Here is an 18612-nt window from a genome sequence, read left to right as displayed (position 1 = left end):
TTTATATGTATTAGAAATACATTAGCTCTGCATGCACAGAAGTCTAGGATGCAAGGCACTGCACAAATGTTTTAATTACATTTCACGTACCTGATCCTCCCCCACACATGCAACTTGTACTCTGATTTTGTAAATGATTTGGAAACAAAGGATTTGCAGGATTGGTGTTCTACTGGGTTTAGACACTCACAATGTTTTTAAAACATATGCAAACCCAACATCAGTCTAGTTTGGAATCCGGAAGATAAAAACTCTTCCAAAAAGTTCAACTCAACTGCCAAAAAAGAATTTGAATATTTAAACACATTTTAAGATTAGAAATGTTAACAGATGAAGCTTACCAGTAACAGGGAAGCCCCATACCTGTCATGGGCAGGAGTTGTTCCAACCCCATGGGACCGCCATGGGCAGGGGCACTCCAGCCTGGCCAGAGCACTCTGGAGCCTCGATGTGTTAGGAGTGAGGGGCAGCCTCCCCAGGTTCCTCCCGCCTCTCCCCGCCACGTAATCAGTAAACCAGTCAAACAGATTTAAACCTACCATTTAACTAGTTAACAGGCTTTGACATCCCTCATATGTATGGACATCAGCAAACGAATTTTTAAAAGTAGTATATAGTGTATCAGTCAAATCTCAAGTGTATATCTACACTACTGGGAAAATCAACCCAGTCAGGGTTGACCTTCCAGAGTTTGATTTTGTGCACCAGGTAGGAGACATGCAAACTCAACTGTCTAGGTCAGCAGTTGACTCCTGTATTCCTTGATATCACGAGGAGTAAAGGAGGTTGACAGAGTTCCTCCCGTCGACCTCCCTCTGTGTGGGTGGCCAGGTAAGTCGACTGTAGATAAGTCAATTCTAGCTGCACAATTTGCCATAGCTAGAACTGCTTATCTGAAATTGACTGAAATCCCTAGTGTAGATCAAGCCTCAGTAGTAAACTAAAGGAGGACCTCATACTATACATAGCTGCTCCGTACATCACAGATAGCTTTAGAAAGCAGCAGGATAATCTCACATTATAACCAAGCAATCTCATGCAGCTAGGTTTAAAAACAATTTTTGTGAAGAGTCTTCATTTAATGAGAAATTTTCTGAATTTCATTAAATTGCGTCTCATGGCTGACAGGTACTTATATGGCTGAGTCATTGCTCAAAGGAGAAACTTTTGTGCAAAGTGTGTACGTGAAACATCTAAATCCACTTATCTTTCCCCTCCCAACCCCTGTAAAGACTCAGGCCTGTCAGAAAAGGCTCCAAAACATACATTCAGATGTTTTATACAGAAATCAGATGCAAAACACCTGCATTTTACGTTAGCATATATTTTACTGTCTCAATCACAGCAACCTCATACAGTAAGATACACAAAAAATAGAGCATGGTATCACTTGCAGTTCAACACAGTTTTGTACTACAGTATTCAATGACAGATATATACACAGGACTTTTCCATTTTAAAGCAAATAGAGTAGTCCCTGCTATGTTCACTGTATAAGTTACGTGGCATCACAGTTTTAGTTAATTACTGTAGTGAAAGTAGCACTATGGAAGTTGAACTAGTGAACTAGAAGGTACACTGTCTAGCAGCCAGAACAGGCATGTCACTTCAGAAAGATGAACAGAAAAAAAAGGAACTACCAAAATGAGTCACCCTTACAGACTGTATTTAAGTAATAAAATTGTTTTAAATTCTGCATTATATACATTCTGTATCTACATGTGTTCTATTTATATATATATCTGTATATGTGTATATATATGTATTTATTAAAAAAAAAAAATTAAGAGTTTGAAAATCTTAACATCATTCACACAAGCAATACTGAGCCTAGCCCAATGGTTTCCAAACTGTGGGTTACAATGCACCATCAGCATATGGTGTCACAGAAGACTCCATTTTGCTCTGTGCAGCATGGCCTCACGTGCACAGGGTGGGCATGGTCACAATGCACAGAGGATGTCATGCCGGTTTACAAAATGGCATCCTCCATGCTATCTGGAGTCCTGGCAAGAAATAATTCATTAAAATGGGACCATGCCAACAAAAAGTTTGAGAACCCCGGCTACAGCCTTCAGAATCAGCAAGGCATGACTGATTTAAAACACTTCTCGGTCCTAGTTACTTGATTTGTCTTCTGATACCTAACCACGTTATTTATTTTAACACAAGCCATAGAGTAGCCTGCTTTCTCAGCCTTCTATAAAATCAGATTTCACCTTTTCCCTTTAACATCCAATATACCCATGGCTAAAATATTTTAGTAACTTTACAATATTAATCTGTTTAGTTCCCCATCACCAAAAACAATAAGAAAAAATTGAGGAGCAGTCATTCATGCATGCTTTTTCACAAAGAGTCAAGGGAAATTAAGAAAACCTAGACTCAATCAGTTCAAAAACATTTCGAAGTGGATTAATTTACATTTGAGAATTTCTTTAAATGTTTGACTCCAATATTTAGATTAAGTTCTAATATTTTCTCTTAGTTCACTTATGAGCGTAAAAGAAAAAATAAAAAGGGGCTCTTGCAGATTTCCTTTCCCCATAAGACTAAAGTCTGTCCACAGAAGATGGAGTTTAAATTTGTTACATGGCCTGTGAGCCCCCAACCATACAGCATGCAGCACAAAGGAATCCTGATCTAGAACTATGGCTCCTAGGCACAATAGTCAACAAATAAATAATTGAATTCTACTGCCTGATTCACATCTACCACTGATACATTTACTCCAATGGGAGTCATAAAAACTCTGAATTTTAATCAGATCACTGTCTTACACCGTGAACTACAATGCTATAGACTTTGTAGTGGATTTAGATGCAGTTGCATCATCTGTGCAGCAGCCCACTGGGGTTCTGCCTGCATCCCCATGGCTCCTCTCTCCCCTATGCCTCTCACACACCAGGGCACCAGAGCCCTGGACTTATCTGCTTGTCTTCCTCTCTCCCAGCATTTTAAGAGCACACAAATAGCCTGATTTGCACTCCATCTCTGCTCCTCCCCTACCCTCCCATAGCTGGAACAGCTGTAAACAGTGCTAAAGAGAGTGGAGGAGCAAGGAGGTGTGGAGCTCTGGTGCCTCAGGCCAGGTCTATGCTAGACCTGAAAGTCAATTTCAGATATGCAATTCTAGCTATATCAACTGCATAACTAGAATCGACATATCAGAAATCAACTTGTGACTGCATTCACTAAGGAAGGTCGACAGGGCGTTTCTCCCATCGACCTCCCTTACTCCTCATGACAGTAAGGAGTAGATGGGTTGAATGCCAACCTCAGACAGATCAACTTTGAGCATCTTTACCAAATGCGTGAAATCAAACTCCAGAAGATTGACCCTAAATGGGTCGACCTTCACGGAAGTGCAGACAAGCCCTCAGTGCACAAGAGGCACATGGGGGTGGATGACAGCCACAGGGTTCCACAAGCTGAAGGTGGAGCCCCAGTGGGCTACATGTAGCCAGTAAGTTTTCTCACCACTGATCTATACACACACAGTTCCCATAAACATAAGGGAAGAAAATATGTCCTTAGGCCCAAAATCCTACAGTCCTTACTCAGGTGAGACTCCAATTAATTTAGCAGAAGTCTCATCGGACTGAGAACTTTGCAGTCATTAAAGAAGAACTCTGAGCCAACATCAGTCTGCCAGTGACTGTAGTAAATCATGAAATACAATACAATTGAAAAAAGAAAGGGAAGTAATCTGAACAAATAACCCAGAGAGGCTTCACAGTTCATAATGATTTTACCACTTTTAGAATTCAACATATTGAATATATTTATTAAAAATAAACTTTCCAAATCACCTATTTACAGTACAAAGAATGGGATTTAATACATGTGCAACAGAAGATGAATCAAATCCCTACTCAACTGGAAGGACAACACTCCAGGCAAAATTCAAGTGACATGTATAGAGATTCACCTTTTAAAAATATCACACAGTAAAAGCCAGTAGGATGGTATTGGCAATGCTAGAAACTAAAGCAAGAATTTGCTTCAAATTCAGATTGTATAAGCTTGAGAGAAACATCTTGGGGGATGGAAGGGAGAAGAAGAAACATGAAGAGTTGATGTCCTGGTGTGTAAATGTTAAAGCTCAGGAAATGCAGCCAAACTCTTCATCAATGAGTCCTTTTTTGGCAACCAAATAATTTGCAAATATGTCCTGCAAGTACTTTAAAGTTACTCTAACAAAACAGTGATTACACAATACACTGAAAATGCTGCTCTGAATTTCTGGATAAGGCAGTAACTGCAATGTAATAACAAAGGTGTGGTGTCAATGTGCAACAGCTGCCAAGTTTTAAAGGAAAATGTGCTCTTCTCCCTCATCTCAACGGAAAGCAGTTATCAGATAAAAGTCACCTAAATGGTAGCAGCAAGAACTCTAATGTATACGCAGCACTTGTGAAGCCGTTAAAACAAACTGGCACCTAATCACTGAAATGTATTTCCAAATACTGGACGCATCCGTTGATTTGCAGTTATATACAAAGAGGTCAGTATCATAGTCATTACCAGTGAAATCAGAAAATTCCATGTGTTTTTAGCCCTTGTTTCCCACCCCCCAATGAAAAGTTTCAAGTCTATCTGTAAACAAGGTGGGGCAGTTGGGTTGATTTATAATTTAACTGATGGTTAGGAAGGAATCTGTGTAGCTCACTTTTTCTACAGCAGGGATCGTAATAGTAAGCACTGAGGCAAGCATCACATGAAACTTTTGAACAGAATGTGCATGTGTTTGCAGCTCCAGATCGATTACAGAAGCCACAGCGCAGGGTGCCTGAAGGCTTGGATTTTGAACTAAGCTGAGCAACTCTTTCTTGACTTTGAGTTTGTAATGCATACTGAGATTTCTCTCTCAAAGCAGAGCCAGAAGACAAGCCCTCATTTGGAATGGTTTTGATTGAATAACTGCTCTGTTTCACTGCTGGATATTCCTGCCTATAGATGTGCAGATTGTCACACTTTTGGCAAACCGAAGTGCCACAAGATATGCCACAATTCTGGCATTTAAGGGAAGTTGTCTCTTTGGCTAGATGGGTACGTTTGTGGTAAATGGGATTGGAATCATTTCTTGTTAGCCATACATCAGGTTTACTAGCTTCTTGTCTTTTAAAATTTAACATGCCCCTAGAATCAGGATCAGTATATAAATCTAAGTCTTCTTGAGTGGAAAAATAGGAATTGTAGGGAACATTTGTTCTTAACATGCCATTGAGATGGGATGGAACTGGCAAAAACTCATCTGAACATCCATATGGAGAGCTTGACATAGTGAGCAGAGATGGTGACGGACGTATTATTTCATCTTTAATCTCATCTTCTGTATCAATCGAAATTGGTTCTTTTCTGAGACTCAACGAAGTCATCAATGGTGGTTTCTTGTTTTCCCAACAGCTGTCATAGGTGTCCACAGATTTAGAAGGTTTACTTACTTTTGGCTTGAAATAATCTTTAGAGGCTCTTTCACTAGCAGATTTCTGAAGAACCATGCGTGCCATAGAAGTGTTCAAATTTTCTTTGCCTTCTGTGCGACGTTTCATAGCTTCTGCACAGCCTCTAACGTCTTCATTGCTATTTTTTCGCTCATTTACAACATCAAGCTCTGAATAACCTTTATCCTTCACTTGCAAGTAAATTTCAAGTAGCTGTTCACACTCTATTTTTGCTAAAAAGAGTTCAAATGAAACCTTTTTAATTTGGATGGCATCAACCAGCTCTTTGAGCTTATACATGGTTCCCAGTTCTTGGACATACCCCATGTAGTTCAGAATCTGTCTTACAGCCTCCTCAGGTAGTGTGGACTTTACATAATAAACAAAAGGTCCTGTGTAGGTCTGGGAGGGAAAAAAAAATACAGGAAAGTTAGGTTATATGCTCGGGGTGAACTAGATACTACGACATTGTCAGTGGTGTCCAATTGGAATTCAAAGATTGCCACACTTGTGGCAGTCATCCTTCCATATTCACCACATTATATTTATATACTTTATAGACCCAGCTCCCCACGCCCTCACTCTAAATAAATGCCCTCCCCCAGAGCCAGGTACCCCAAACACCCAGTTCCTCAACGCCAGCAACTCACCAGGGCTGCTGCCATGTGTTTCACTCACTGAGCGGTAGGGCACGTGGGCAGACAGCGCTTCCCGTGCGTGGCTCTCAGGAGGAACTTAATTTAAAGGCTCCAAGAGCCGCACGAGGCTAGAGAGCTGTGAGTTGGCCATCCCTGTATTTACCACAACACAGTGTCCTATTTGCCACATGTGGCGAGCGGCAAACGTATTGAACACCCCTGAATTAAGTGTTGGGTACAATGTATGTACCTTGTTTGTTCTTCGTAAAGGTAAGCATCCCCCGACCCCCGAGAGGTTGATTTTGGTGCATCTTTACCAGATGCGCCACATCCAACTCTGGAAGATCTACCGCTAGCATGTCAATTTTCCAGTAAGTATGGACAAGCCCTAATTCAATCTATGACTAAGATTGCATGTACTCTATGAAAGTCTACAGTCTTCAAGCAAACTATAAGATGTTTGCTTGACCATATGAAATGAGTTGAGGTTCCCAGTCAAGTTCTGGGTAAATAAGTATCCACTTCATAAAACAGTGCACATTGCAGTTAATGCTAAATTAATAGCAGTTCTGGCAGAAGGAGCTAACACTGAGTGAACTTAGAAATCGACTATCCGTTCACCCTAGTGGAGTTCCCTCACAGACAAGGGCAGGATACAACAGAGGCCAGTGGGTATTGAAGGGAGCTTGCACTGATTCTTCCTCTATTATTTGTATTTTATTGACAGAGAATTTCAGGACTGTCCCTTTTCAACAACCCAAAAAAATACTTAATAATGTTAGATGAAATCACAAATGATTATTCTACTGTATTACCAGCATATGTGAGATTTCTTACCTTTATAGTTTTGAATTCCTTCTTCCAAGGGTAAAGAAAGAGATTAATCCCTACTATCTCCAGCATAGTGAACGCACGATGGAGAGAACGTAAACTTGAAGATTTCAAGGACCTTAGGGAATTTTCAGCCATTTCATAAAATTTAATCATCCGGAATCTATAAAAGGGATCAATCTTGGGAAGGCAGAGTAAAGCTGATGCTGCCACTTGCAGGTATTCATCATTAATAGGGCGCTGTTTGTTGTCTGAAGCATTCAGTTTGGATTCATGGAACTGTACATACTTCCTAAACAAATCGTCTTTATATTTCGTATCCATTGAAATAGGACTTTGGATCACTCTTGGGTGGCTACCTTGCCTCTTCCATGGTTATTCTGCAACAGGCAGGTTACTGAACCTTTTACAAGTTTTTAGTAATCATGATTCTTCTGGAATAAAAAGGAAAAAAAAAAAGTCATTACACCCGTACCACTCCAGCATGCCTGTAATTTCCACATACCCAAAGGACCCTGTGAAAGTGCACACAGGAAAGGATCCCAACCACAAACTCTTCAGGCTTCTATAGCCATGTAATAGGTGTACTGGTCTTTTGGTGCCCAGTGGAGAGCCCTTCACAGCCATTATACACTTCTCTCCCCTCACTGCATCCTAAAATAAACCAAGCTAAAGACTGGTAGAGGCATTTGAGATTAAATACCAGCAATGGGCCCACAACTACAATTTCTCCAAATTCCATCTGGCTCTCTGAGTCAAGACAGTCCTAGCCTCAAAGAAATTAGGTGAACAAGAGCCTAGAGAGAGAAGAGGTGCTTTTGTGTCTCTAACAGAATGGTTTGAAGACTAAAAGGTGTGGTGCCATGAAAACTAAGTTGCCTTTTTATATATTTCTAGGGCCTACCGAGTTACACTGCATAAAGAGAATGATGAAATCTTTGACTACAGATCTGTCTGTTTTCCTCAAGAAAAAATATATAAAACAAACATGAACTGCTCCAAAAGGGTCTGTCCCACGAAAGCTCATCACCTAATAAATTATTCTGTTAGTCTTTAAAGTGCTCTTGGGCTGCTTTTTTGTTTTGATAGCATATTGACTATCATGGCTATCTCTCAGTTACTGCTCGAAAAGGGTTCTTTCCACTAACACAGAACTTGTGCTTTGATTCTCTCTAACGTTACATAGATTGGACTGCCCAGCACTTCAGTCTTTGTAGCCACACTTATCTGTGAATCTGTGTTCTACTGATAGCCTGTCCAGCTGTGTATATCCTAACTTGCTGAAGAGGTGGGGCTGCTCGACACTCATCTCGCTATTGTGGAAGAGTGCACATCTAACTGAACAGGAGGCAGTGGGCAGCAAGTGGCACAGCCAAAGTAACTGCCAGTTTCAGGATAAAACATCAAATGCTCAAAGCCTTACTTCTAACAGCTGACTTTCTACTTGGACCTGTTATGTGGGTGTAGTACAAAACCTTCATTACTTATGGTTTTTACAAGTGCACTGATATCTGTGTTGCTACATCAGTGACTTGATGTTTCCAGCACAGGCAAGGCCTTTACATTGGTAGTGTTTAGAAGCCAAAGTGGAGATGTGTTTGTATGACACAATGTCATACAGATTCTATAGAATACAGCCCCTAATTTTAAATAAAGTACGTTTCTACTCTAAGTTCCTGCTAAGCACGGCTTCCCATTCAGACCCATGCAGGAGCTCAGGGATGCAGCAGGGACAGATCTCTCCCCAAATCTTGAAGCTGCTGGGGCTGGCGGAGGGGAGCCCCTTTACATTATCTCCTGCAAGGAGCCAAACAATGTAGCTCAAGCCCCAACTTCCTGCTCACGCCTAGCCCTGAGCACCCACTCGCACTTCAAAGCCCTCATCCGCAGTCTCACCACAAAGGCCACACTCCCAGCCCAGAGCCTGTACCCCTCCCACACCCCAACCCCTAGTCCAGAGTCTCTCCCCAAATCTAGAGCTCCCTCTTGCACCCCAAACCTCATCCAGAGCCCTTGCACCTCAACCCTTGGTCCCAGCCCCGAGCCCCGCAATCGCAGCCCCACCCTAGATCCCACACCCCCATCCCTGGCCCTCCTCTTCCTGTATCCCAACCCTGAGCATCCTCCCACACTCAGAACCCAATGGCCCCATTCCCACCCCATCAATTTGTGTACGTGAACCAATACAGTGGTGCATTGCACATCATGTCCACACTGGTGCACAGAAGAATATTTATTCTGCTCAAGGGTAGCAAAAATGAGGGAACACTGCTTTTATTCCTTGTGATTATGAAAACCTCCCAAATGTGAGCCAAGAGTAAGTCAATGGAGTGTTGTCTTTCTAAATCCGCAATCAGCCTGAAACAATGACTCAAAGTGTAAACTGCACAACCCACATAAACCCATGTAAATGCCATCGGTAATTATTAAGTTGTTGATCATTTTAGTAGATGGGAATGAAGCCAGAGAGAGGGGGCAGACATGAGAATTGTTGCTGGACAGAAGATGCATCAGGAAGAAGTTAATGAAGAGGAAAGAAGAACTGAAATAGGGAAAGTTAAAAAGGATGACAGAAGAGAAACACAGGGCAGACATTTCAGTTATCCCAAATTCCAGAATATTCTTTTACCACATAATGCTAAATACAATAAGGAAGTGAAAAAACAACAAGCTAGAAGTTATGCACAAGTGTGCTTTGTGCAAACTTCCCTCTTGACATGAGTAGGAGTTCTGCTGTGAAGTACAGGAAATTTGAAGTCCTAAATTCATACCTCAGCCCAAGGTCCAAAAGTGAATTTCAGTCTTCTCTACAGAATGTTTTACTGTCCCTTCCCTAAAGTTATTTCTTCCTTTGTATACCACAGAACTGGACAAAAGCAGCAGAATGGCACCTGACTCAATCAACCAATTAACAGGCTATGGACTTTCAAACCACTGTGTACAACAGACTAAAAACAGAGAATAACCCTGTACGAGAATGGAGCTGGATTAGATATCCTAACCTCCATCTCTACATTCATATATAGCAGCTTTGTTAAATGAACGGGATATTAAGATCAGGAAGTCCATAAAGACAAGTTCCATGTATTTCATTTGTCAGTTTTTATTGCAATTATTTTTGGACCTCTGTGTTCTATAAATGAGTGTGGACTGGAAGTGCTATAGATCTGAAGTGGGTCTGTCCCACGAAAGCACATCACCTAATAAATTATTTTGTTAGTCTTTCAAAGTGCTAAATGACTGCTGTTTTGTTTTGTTATCCAGAACAGTCCATTAACCAGCAGGCAGGTTCTAACAGGTGTTATTTGGCAACAGTTTAAATCTGCCATATATGGTTATGGTACTAGATAAGAAATTCAGTACATAAATAGACCTGGTTAAATAGCAGTGATTCCTCCTGGCTCAGAAGCTTGTTAAAGGAATATGGGGAATTTCCCTGCAGGTCACCCTGGAAGTTGTAATATCTCATTTGTGGTTTTAGTCCCGTTCCTAATGGATATTTAAAAAAAAAAAAAAAAAAAAGCCACTAACATACTTGTCCCCCCTCAACACAAAGTTTCACCATTAAAACAACAACAACAAAAAATGAGCTATCGAGATTCAACTACTCTTTCAACCCTGGAAACCATCTACTCTAGCAAAGAAATGAAATACAGTCACAGCAACATGAAGAGAGTTTACAATATGCTGTTACTCACGCCATAACCTCTCTTTGTAGTTTCCTGTTTTTTCAAACTTAATCATAATCAAATCACAGTATTTCCATCTATAAGGCTTTGACCAACACTTAAAAATAAGAGTATGGTATTTAACACAAGAAAACATTTAGCAACACAAAAGGGTTTTTGAATATTAAGGCATCCTAGATTACGATTAAGTTTATGAAAAGACAGAAAACCACAAAGAATATTCATTTATCATGCTTAAAACCATCAGTCTGCTTATGAACTGCAGAACTTCAGTTAAAAAGTGTCATCCCAGAAGTATTACAAAGATTCTTCAAATGACAAAACTAAAGAAACCTAGCTGACATATTAAACATACTTATACGACCGTAACTGTGCCACCTTCAGAACTGCGATTACGTTAGAAAAAGCAGAGTTAACATTGCTCTGAAATTCAACTGCTTTTTCTAAAAGAAATGTTACAGCTCTGAAAGCCAATTTATAGGGAAGTCACATAATTCTGTCCCAGTAACAATCAACAAAACCCAGGCAGATTTGTCTTCAAAATGGTTTCTACAGCATGTGACAAGAAAAATCCCCTGACCTATAGGAGAAAATCCCCTGCTATTTCTGCCATAATTAACTACTCAAATTGGTACCATTCAAAATACGCAATAGCTCTTTGAATTAGACCTTTGTAAGAGGAATTCCTTGACACAGACCATTAAGAACAAAGCTTTCACATTACACTGTGCAACTCAGCATGAAATGTGGCTAAACTATCAAAATAATTTTCCCACAAATACACAGGCATCTCCTGCAAGTGGCAATCTGAGATTGAGACACTCGCACAATAGGGTCCAGTCAAGCAAGCAGTTCTTTTAGAAAACGTTTATATATCTGAACTGAACTTATAAAATAAGGTGACCTGGTATACCTAGTTCAATCCATTTCTGAACCTGTAGCTACTGCAATAGCCTGATCTAATCTGGCATCCTTCTCAATCCTGTTTCCATGGTATGCCATTTGAGAAAAACTGAGTTCTCTCCTCATCTCACTTAACATGTTGCCATTTCTACTTCTCCAGAGATCATTTTCTTGAAATATTCTTGCACTACTAGTTGTCAGACAACTTTGATGTTAATTCTGCTTCACAGCTTTCCTAAACTAAGTAAAAAGTCAGAAAATTTTATTAGAAATCAGTGCTGGCCTTCAGTTACGTGCATGAGCTCCCACCCACACAATAACTTCAGAGCACATTTATACTGAAGAAGAACAAAAACAAACCCCCATGAACAAAACAGCATCAAACCTCAACTGACACAGGCTATGGGGCTAAATGTACCAATGCAAATGACCTCAACTCCTCTGGAAGTCAAATAGTGACACTACTTCACCAACCCCAAGTTTTCAGAGTTGTGAGAACACCTGAGACTTGACCCGGCTTTGCAAAATGCTGCCATAGTAGGACGAGGGTGTTTATTTCCACAGTCAGAGATACCCTTAGGATCCTCTGCAAAATCTGCTGCGGATGAGACAGACAATGGACAAAACTGCTCTGCACAGACTGCACGATGGCACTCGATTTTTTTTCCCGAGTCCAAGCCCAGACGGACCACTCGGGGTCACCTAATCTGACCTCCAGTTCTCCAGCAGAATTCCCCGGACAAAGATTTACGCCCTCAGAGGCATCTCCCCGCCACCCCCGGAGAGGAAGACTCCGGTTACACCACTAGGAGCCGGGGCAGGCCACGGGGAGCACATCTCTCCGGCCCTGCCACACAGCCGCTTGGCGGGGCTCTGTGCAAATCCCGGGGGCCCCGCAGCGGCAGGCGCAAGAAAACCCCCACCTCCCAAGAACCCGCCGCATTACGAGCGGGAGCCACCGGAGGGACCGCGCGGGGAGGTGCTGTGAGACCCACCCTAGGGCGCTGCCCCACTCGGGACTCTACCAAGATGGGGCCGCCCCACTCACAGCTCGCAACAAGAGGAAAACGGATCCCGCTACCTCTCGCGTCCCGTGACCAGCCGTCGCCGGGGCACTCCTGCAGTCAGCCGCCCGTGACCCGGAAACAGACCCCCCCGCCTCCCTGAGGCAACCGGAAGTGATCCCCTGTGGGAGCAAGCGGAAAAGCGAAAGAACCCGGAAGAGCTGTGGAGCATGCGCAATGCCGTCGGAAAACAACAGTCGCTTTAGCTCGCAAAGAGAACCTTTCGCCCATGTCGCTAACCCGTCCTCCCCAACAAGGTGGCCGTATGCTCCTCGCTCCCGACGAAGCGAAGCAGCAGCAGATACTACCCCACAATAAACCAGTTTAAGGGCAAAATGACGCAATAGGCTTGCGTGGTCTAATTGCGCATGCGCCTCTTGTGGGCGGTAACCTCACCTGTGATGTCATACAGAGAGATTTAAAGTGCTACGTACCTTCCCGACTATTTTTCTGTCCCAGTCTGTTAGGCTAAGTGTTCATCTTATAGGCCTCCTAGGTAACTCCTGGCTGCTCCTGTTCCAGGTCCTGGGGTCGAGGTGGCCTGCTGGACCAAATAGAGCAGGGCAGTTCTGGCAGCTGGGAACCAATTATCCTGGGATGTGCCTGGCTGTTGCCAGCCCAACTTGAACTAGAGTCCCAGCTCACCTTGACCCTACTTGGATGAGGAACCCTACTTTTTGGCACTAGCTAAGGGCTTATCTGCACTGAAAAACTGTCACCTTTACATCAACTTACAGCCACAGCAGTACTTAAAGTGGTATTTCACATCACACCGTGCTCCTACCAATGGTGTGCTTCCACCAATTGAGAGGGGGTAGCAGCATTTACAGCCGGAGTTCTCCCCCGCCTCCCCAGGACTGGCAGCCCAAACTGCTGGCCTGGTGGGGAGCTCATGGCTGGAGTATGGGGCTGGCACGTTCACTGCAACAATGCCTGAGAAAAGGACAAAGCTGCCACCCTACAGAATCCACTTGAGAAGTAAAGCTGTTTCCAACCCAGGCCCAGCCACCTCTGGATGATTTAACTGTCAGAAAAATGATCAGAGTGAAAAAATTCTCAGAATACTTTTAGGCCATGTCTATATGAGCTGTTTTTCCTGGCAAAACTCTGCTTTTGTCAGAAAAAAACAGAATGTGTACATGGCAAATGCTCTTTGTAGACCGTTTGTTAACAAAACCCAGCAAATCCAGTGGCAGCATTATACCACTACTCATTCAGGTCTAATGCCTCTCTCAACAGTGTTCTGTCAACTAAACAGCCATGTAGACACTCTGGGGCCCTTTTGTCAACAAACATGGCTTCCAGTACACTGGGCAGCTCTGTTTGCAGAGGTTCCAGTCAGCCATTTTGTCGAGAGGGCTGGGCAGTCTGGCTGCTCTCTGTCAATGCAGTGGATTGCTCTTTCCATCTGCATTTATGTGTAGATGTGATCTGTCAACAGAAGTTTTGCCAGGAAATCCCTTCTGACATTGACTTCTGTTGACAGAGGCTTCTCATGTAGACATGGCCTAAAAGTTTTGACCTGCTTTAGTGGTTGCTGTATGATCTATGTTGCACAGAGATCCAAGAAAAGAGGATGAGGTTTGTTCAGTCCACTGCTAATGATTCCAAAATTGCTGATGTATTACCAATGCTATATATTCAAAGAGCATGGTTCAGGACCCTAAAGCATAAGACTTGCAAAGGGTGGATCAATTTTTTTTTGTTTTTGTTTTTGTTTTTGAACGTTTAGGTTCATGTTTCCCATCTTTTTCTAAAATCATGAGCAAGAAATATACTTCTAAATGAAAACTGAGATTTTTCATGTAATTACAAGAATACAGCAGTTGAGGCTTTAGCGAAAAATGTTAAATATTTTAAGACGTGATAAAACTGCAAGAGTTGGCAACATAGCCACGACAACCCAACAGCCGCTCTCCTAAACAATCACATGGACAATGGCAACAGCATGCTTCAGTGCAATGGAAGGAAGGCAAGCTTTGACAGGGTCACTGCTTACACTCAGGATGAGGTGAGATTTTGAAAGGCACCAAAGAGTCACAAATTTGGTCTTACCTCTCTTCTGAAAGATTTTAAGACTACTTCCAGCAGCACAATTTCCTCGCTTTCTATGAAAGGAGAAATTTGTTTAATCATAATCCCAGCAAAAAAAATCTTTTAAAATAATGCAAGAGGTGGCTACTCATTTGCAACAATGAAATCAACTGATAAATCATGCAACAATTGTTTCATAAATTGCTCTAATATTTGCTTGGTCTGAAAACCACAGAATAACAGCAGCATTATGTTTTTCTTAAAAGGTCAATATTTCTTCCATAGCCAGAACAGTCATGATGGTAAACGAAGAGGAAAATAGCATTCCATTTTGTTACTAGAAGACATCCAAAACAATATGCAAGAAATCATGTAATGAATAAAATGTGAACAACCTACCGCCTTGAGGCTAATGTAAAAAACCAGACAGATTCTGCCTGCTGACTACAATTACTTACACTCTGTTGCTTTAGCTATTTTTTAAAATATTTGTTAGTTTTTAGTAACAGGAACATTAATCTCTTGTTTCACTTAAAATCAGTCTGAAATGAAGCTATTTCATTTCCTTTACATTCTGCTTGAAGGGAGCTCATTTTTAACCCCAAGTCTGTTCACTTTTTTGATATATGAACCATAATATGCTTGTTGTTCTGACAACAATGTTTAGGTTATAAGGCTGCTGCTGGTGAGTGCTACTGTGCGTGTTTAACCCTGAAAAGAAGCTGAGTGTGTGGCAAGACCAAATGAATATTTGTCAGAAGCATAGTTGTTCTTTCTCTGCATCTTCAAATGGAAATATTTGGCTTCACTGTGTTGTTCTCTATCTTCACAAAAAACAAGAAGTCCTGTAGTGCCTTAAAGACTAATAATTTTATTTATTAGGTAATGAGGTTTCATGGGTAAAACCCACTTCACCAGATATACAGCAAAAATATCCAGGGCCTATATAGCAGGGCCAGGGAGAGGAGAGAGGAAATAAGAGGAGAAGAAGAAGTAGAAGAAGGGGAAAAAGACTGGGGAGGGGGAAGTCACCTGTCATTTATATGACCTGTGGAAGAAGTAAATTAATTGGGTGGGTGCCAATCCTGTGAATATCAAAGGTGGGGAAATTGTCCTTGTAATGCATAAGATAATTGAGCTCTCTGCTAAGCCCCAGGTTAAATGTGTCAAACTTGCAAATGAATTCCAATTCAGACGTCTCCCTTTGTAATCTTGTGGAAAAATCCTTTTGTAAGAGGATGGCAACTTTAAGCTCCATTATTGAATGTCCTGGGAGGTTAAAGTGTTCCCCTACAGGTTTATGTCTATTCCAATTACTGATGTCGTATTTATGTCCATTCATCCTTTGATGCAGAGATTGTCCAGTGCCATGTACTGTGCCATTACCTAATCAATAAATTGTTAGTCTTTAAGGTACTGCAGGACTGTTTGTTTTCTGCATTTTCCATGTATGTGTTCCACATATGGCAGGCGACTCCATCTGAGAGATCACTTGGTGAATTCATTTTCAGGAGGCCTGTATCACTTGCAGCAGCAGCAAGGTGTGAGCAAAGTCTAAACTATAAGACACAGTGTCAGGTGCCCGATGAAAAGGGTCCAAATTTGACTGATTAAAGCCTTTATGAATCCTTATTTTGCAGCTGGTTCAGAAATTGAAACTCAGGATTTAATCTGCCCATGGATATACATGTGCGGTTAATATGCATGTTGTGAGCACAGTTCTGAGAAAAGAACAGAGACCTTCTGTCATTGGCAATGTATCCATGGCTTTGATTTTCTAATTCTGCTAGTTAAGTGACAAGGCACTTGGCACATGATGGAAACATTTGGCACCACATATACAGTACGTTTTCCTCCTATATTTTTCCTTCTGTCTGCCTGATTTCCATTTCACACCACTCCCCTCTCTATAACTTCCTCCCAACCAAATGTTAATTCTGAAGCACTTGAAGTTTTACTTGCAGCGTTGGACAGTGGGCTTTGACAATAGCTGCAGAATGCTCCATACATAAATTGCCCCACCCTTGAGAAGAAGGGATGCTTATTAAAAAAAAAAATTCTATTCAGTCACTCATAGCCTTTAAGGTGAGAAGGAACCATCACAGAATCATAGGGCTGGATGGGACCTCAGGAGGTCATCTAGTCCAGCCCCCTGCTTCAGGCAGGGTCAACCCCCACTAAGTCATGCCAGCCAGGACCTTGTCAAGCCAGGACTTTAAAACCGCTAGGGATGGAGAATCCACCACCTCTCTAGGCAACGCATTTCAGTGCTTCGCCACCCTCCTGGTGAAGTAGTTTGTCCTAATATCCAACCGACACGCCTCCCTCTTTAAAGGATCATTTAATTTGACCTCCAGTGTGTTGCAGGCCTCAGAACCTTACCCATCCACTCCTGTAATGACCCCAACCTCTGACTGAGTTACTGACATCCTCAAATCATGATTTATGTATTCAAGTTAATAAGAACCCACCATTTAGAGTACATTAATTTAAACTTGCCAATGACCTATGCTGCAGAGGAAAGCGAAGCAAAACAAAACAGGGTCTTTGACAGTCTGAACTGTGGGAACTTGCGAACTTCCTTACTGACTCCAAATATGGCCATCAGTTAGATCCTTAGCCTGTGGGCAAGACCCACCAGACAGGCATCCAGGAAAGAATTATCTGTAGTAACTCACACCTCATGTCCCATCACTGCCATTGAGATATTTGCTGCAGTTGCAGATCAGCAGTCTCATTGTACCATCACCTCCATAAATAGTAAGTTCGGTCTTGAAGCCAGTGAGGTTTTTCGCTCCCCTGCTCCCTTTGAAGACTGTTCCAGAACTTTGCTCCTCTGAAAAGTTCTCTTTAGCACAAAAGATTCACTGTACCAGATCTCACCATCTGCCTCTAAGAATTTGATCCTGTGTCTCACAGCTGTAATGTTGCATATGGAAGTGTGATGAGCAGGAGGACAGAGGAACCCAGTCTGTATTAATGGCAGTGTTTCTGCATGGCTGACAAGTAACTCCCAATTAACAGCAAAATTAAGGCTCAAAGATTGTCTTACTAAATATTTCATTGGGGTGATCAAGAGTTTTTTTAAGGTCATCACTCTTCAGATGTGCTCATTCTTTCCCTAGCATTGCTGCTTTTGTATCTTGCACAGTGGCAATGGAGTAGACATACAAAGGCTTTGTTGCTTATTTCTTGCTCATTCCACAGGGCTACACTTTGGGCCCGATTCAAAGCCCATTCCAATCAATGGAGTCTTTTCATTAACTTCACTGGGCTTTCAATATGGCCTCCAGAGCTTAGTATTGTACTTGCACCCAGTTCTAGCTGTCGCTCACATTTAACTGCAGTGCAGCAGTATTATGTTCCCTGTTGCACAGTGAACAAGGATTTACAGGATGAAATCATAAATCATAAGGTGACCAAAAAATAATAGCCAGTAACTGCCAGTTCAGGGGAAGATGGAACTGACCAATAACACAGCTTGTCAGTTTTTCAATATTGTATATCACATGACAGGATGTGCCCTGTGGTGAAGAATTTAAACTATAAAGCATGATATTTGACATTCCTATTTTAGTATCACTACAAATATTTCTGGCCATATTTTATTTTATTTTATTTTTCAGCTTTAAAGTCAAAAATCTGTTTCAGTCTCTGATCTCCTGCTGCAGTAGACTCTCCAGCCTGATTAGTTGATCTGGGGGAGAAAGCATTATTGTAAATTTATCTCCCCAGTGTATTGTCACCTGTTGACTTCCCTGTATTATGGGATGTTAGCATGAAGAGTTGGGGCTGGATTCCTTTTGATAAACTATTCAGAATCTGAAGTATCTCAACCAAAGCCCTTTAATTCTTCAGCACCTTTCCCCTCCACTGTCTCCTTAGACTATAGGTGCAACCCTGGTCTCTATCCATCTCCAGTGTCCATCTTCTACATATCACACATTTCTAGTCTAGGCTGTTTCAGTACAGATGTGTTCTCATGCTAATTATAATAATCTTACAT

At 41.8% G+C, this 18612-nt stretch overlaps 1 protein-coding gene across 3 annotated transcripts; it reads right to left on the bottom strand.

Annotated features, from left to right (window-relative positions):
- Positions 1 to 1011: 1011 nt before the first annotated feature.
- On the bottom strand, positions 1012 to 12659 carry SPATA2 (spermatogenesis associated 2). 3 transcript variants are annotated; one of them, XM_075011517.1, is made up of 3 exons: positions 12590 to 12659; positions 6923 to 7350; positions 1012 to 5849 (listed from the first exon to the last, which is right to left on the bottom strand). In XM_075011517.1, exons 2-3 carry the CDS (start codon positions 7238 to 7240, stop codon positions 4596 to 4598), a joined length of 1572 nt encoding a protein of 523 aa, XP_074867618.1. In that variant the 5' UTR covers positions 7241 to 7350; positions 12590 to 12659; the 3' UTR covers positions 1012 to 4595. The 3 variants fall into 3 exon arrangements, with proteins under 3 accessions (XP_074867618.1, XP_074867619.1, XP_074867621.1); XM_075011518.1 differs by having other exon boundaries at positions 12557 to 12606; XM_075011520.1 differs by lacking the exon at positions 12590 to 12659 and adding an exon at positions 12504 to 12577.
- Between the last annotated feature and the right edge of the window lie 5953 nt (positions 12660 to 18612).

The sequence above is a fragment of the Carettochelys insculpta genome, chromosome 17 (genome assembly GCF_033958435.1).
Source record: "Carettochelys insculpta isolate YL-2023 chromosome 17, ASM3395843v1, whole genome shotgun sequence".
In the NCBI taxonomy this organism is placed as follows: Eukaryota; Metazoa; Chordata; order Testudines; family Carettochelyidae; genus Carettochelys; species Carettochelys insculpta.
The sequence above is the reverse complement of the archived record's forward strand: the minus strand, read 5'-3'. Positions and strand labels throughout refer to the sequence as shown.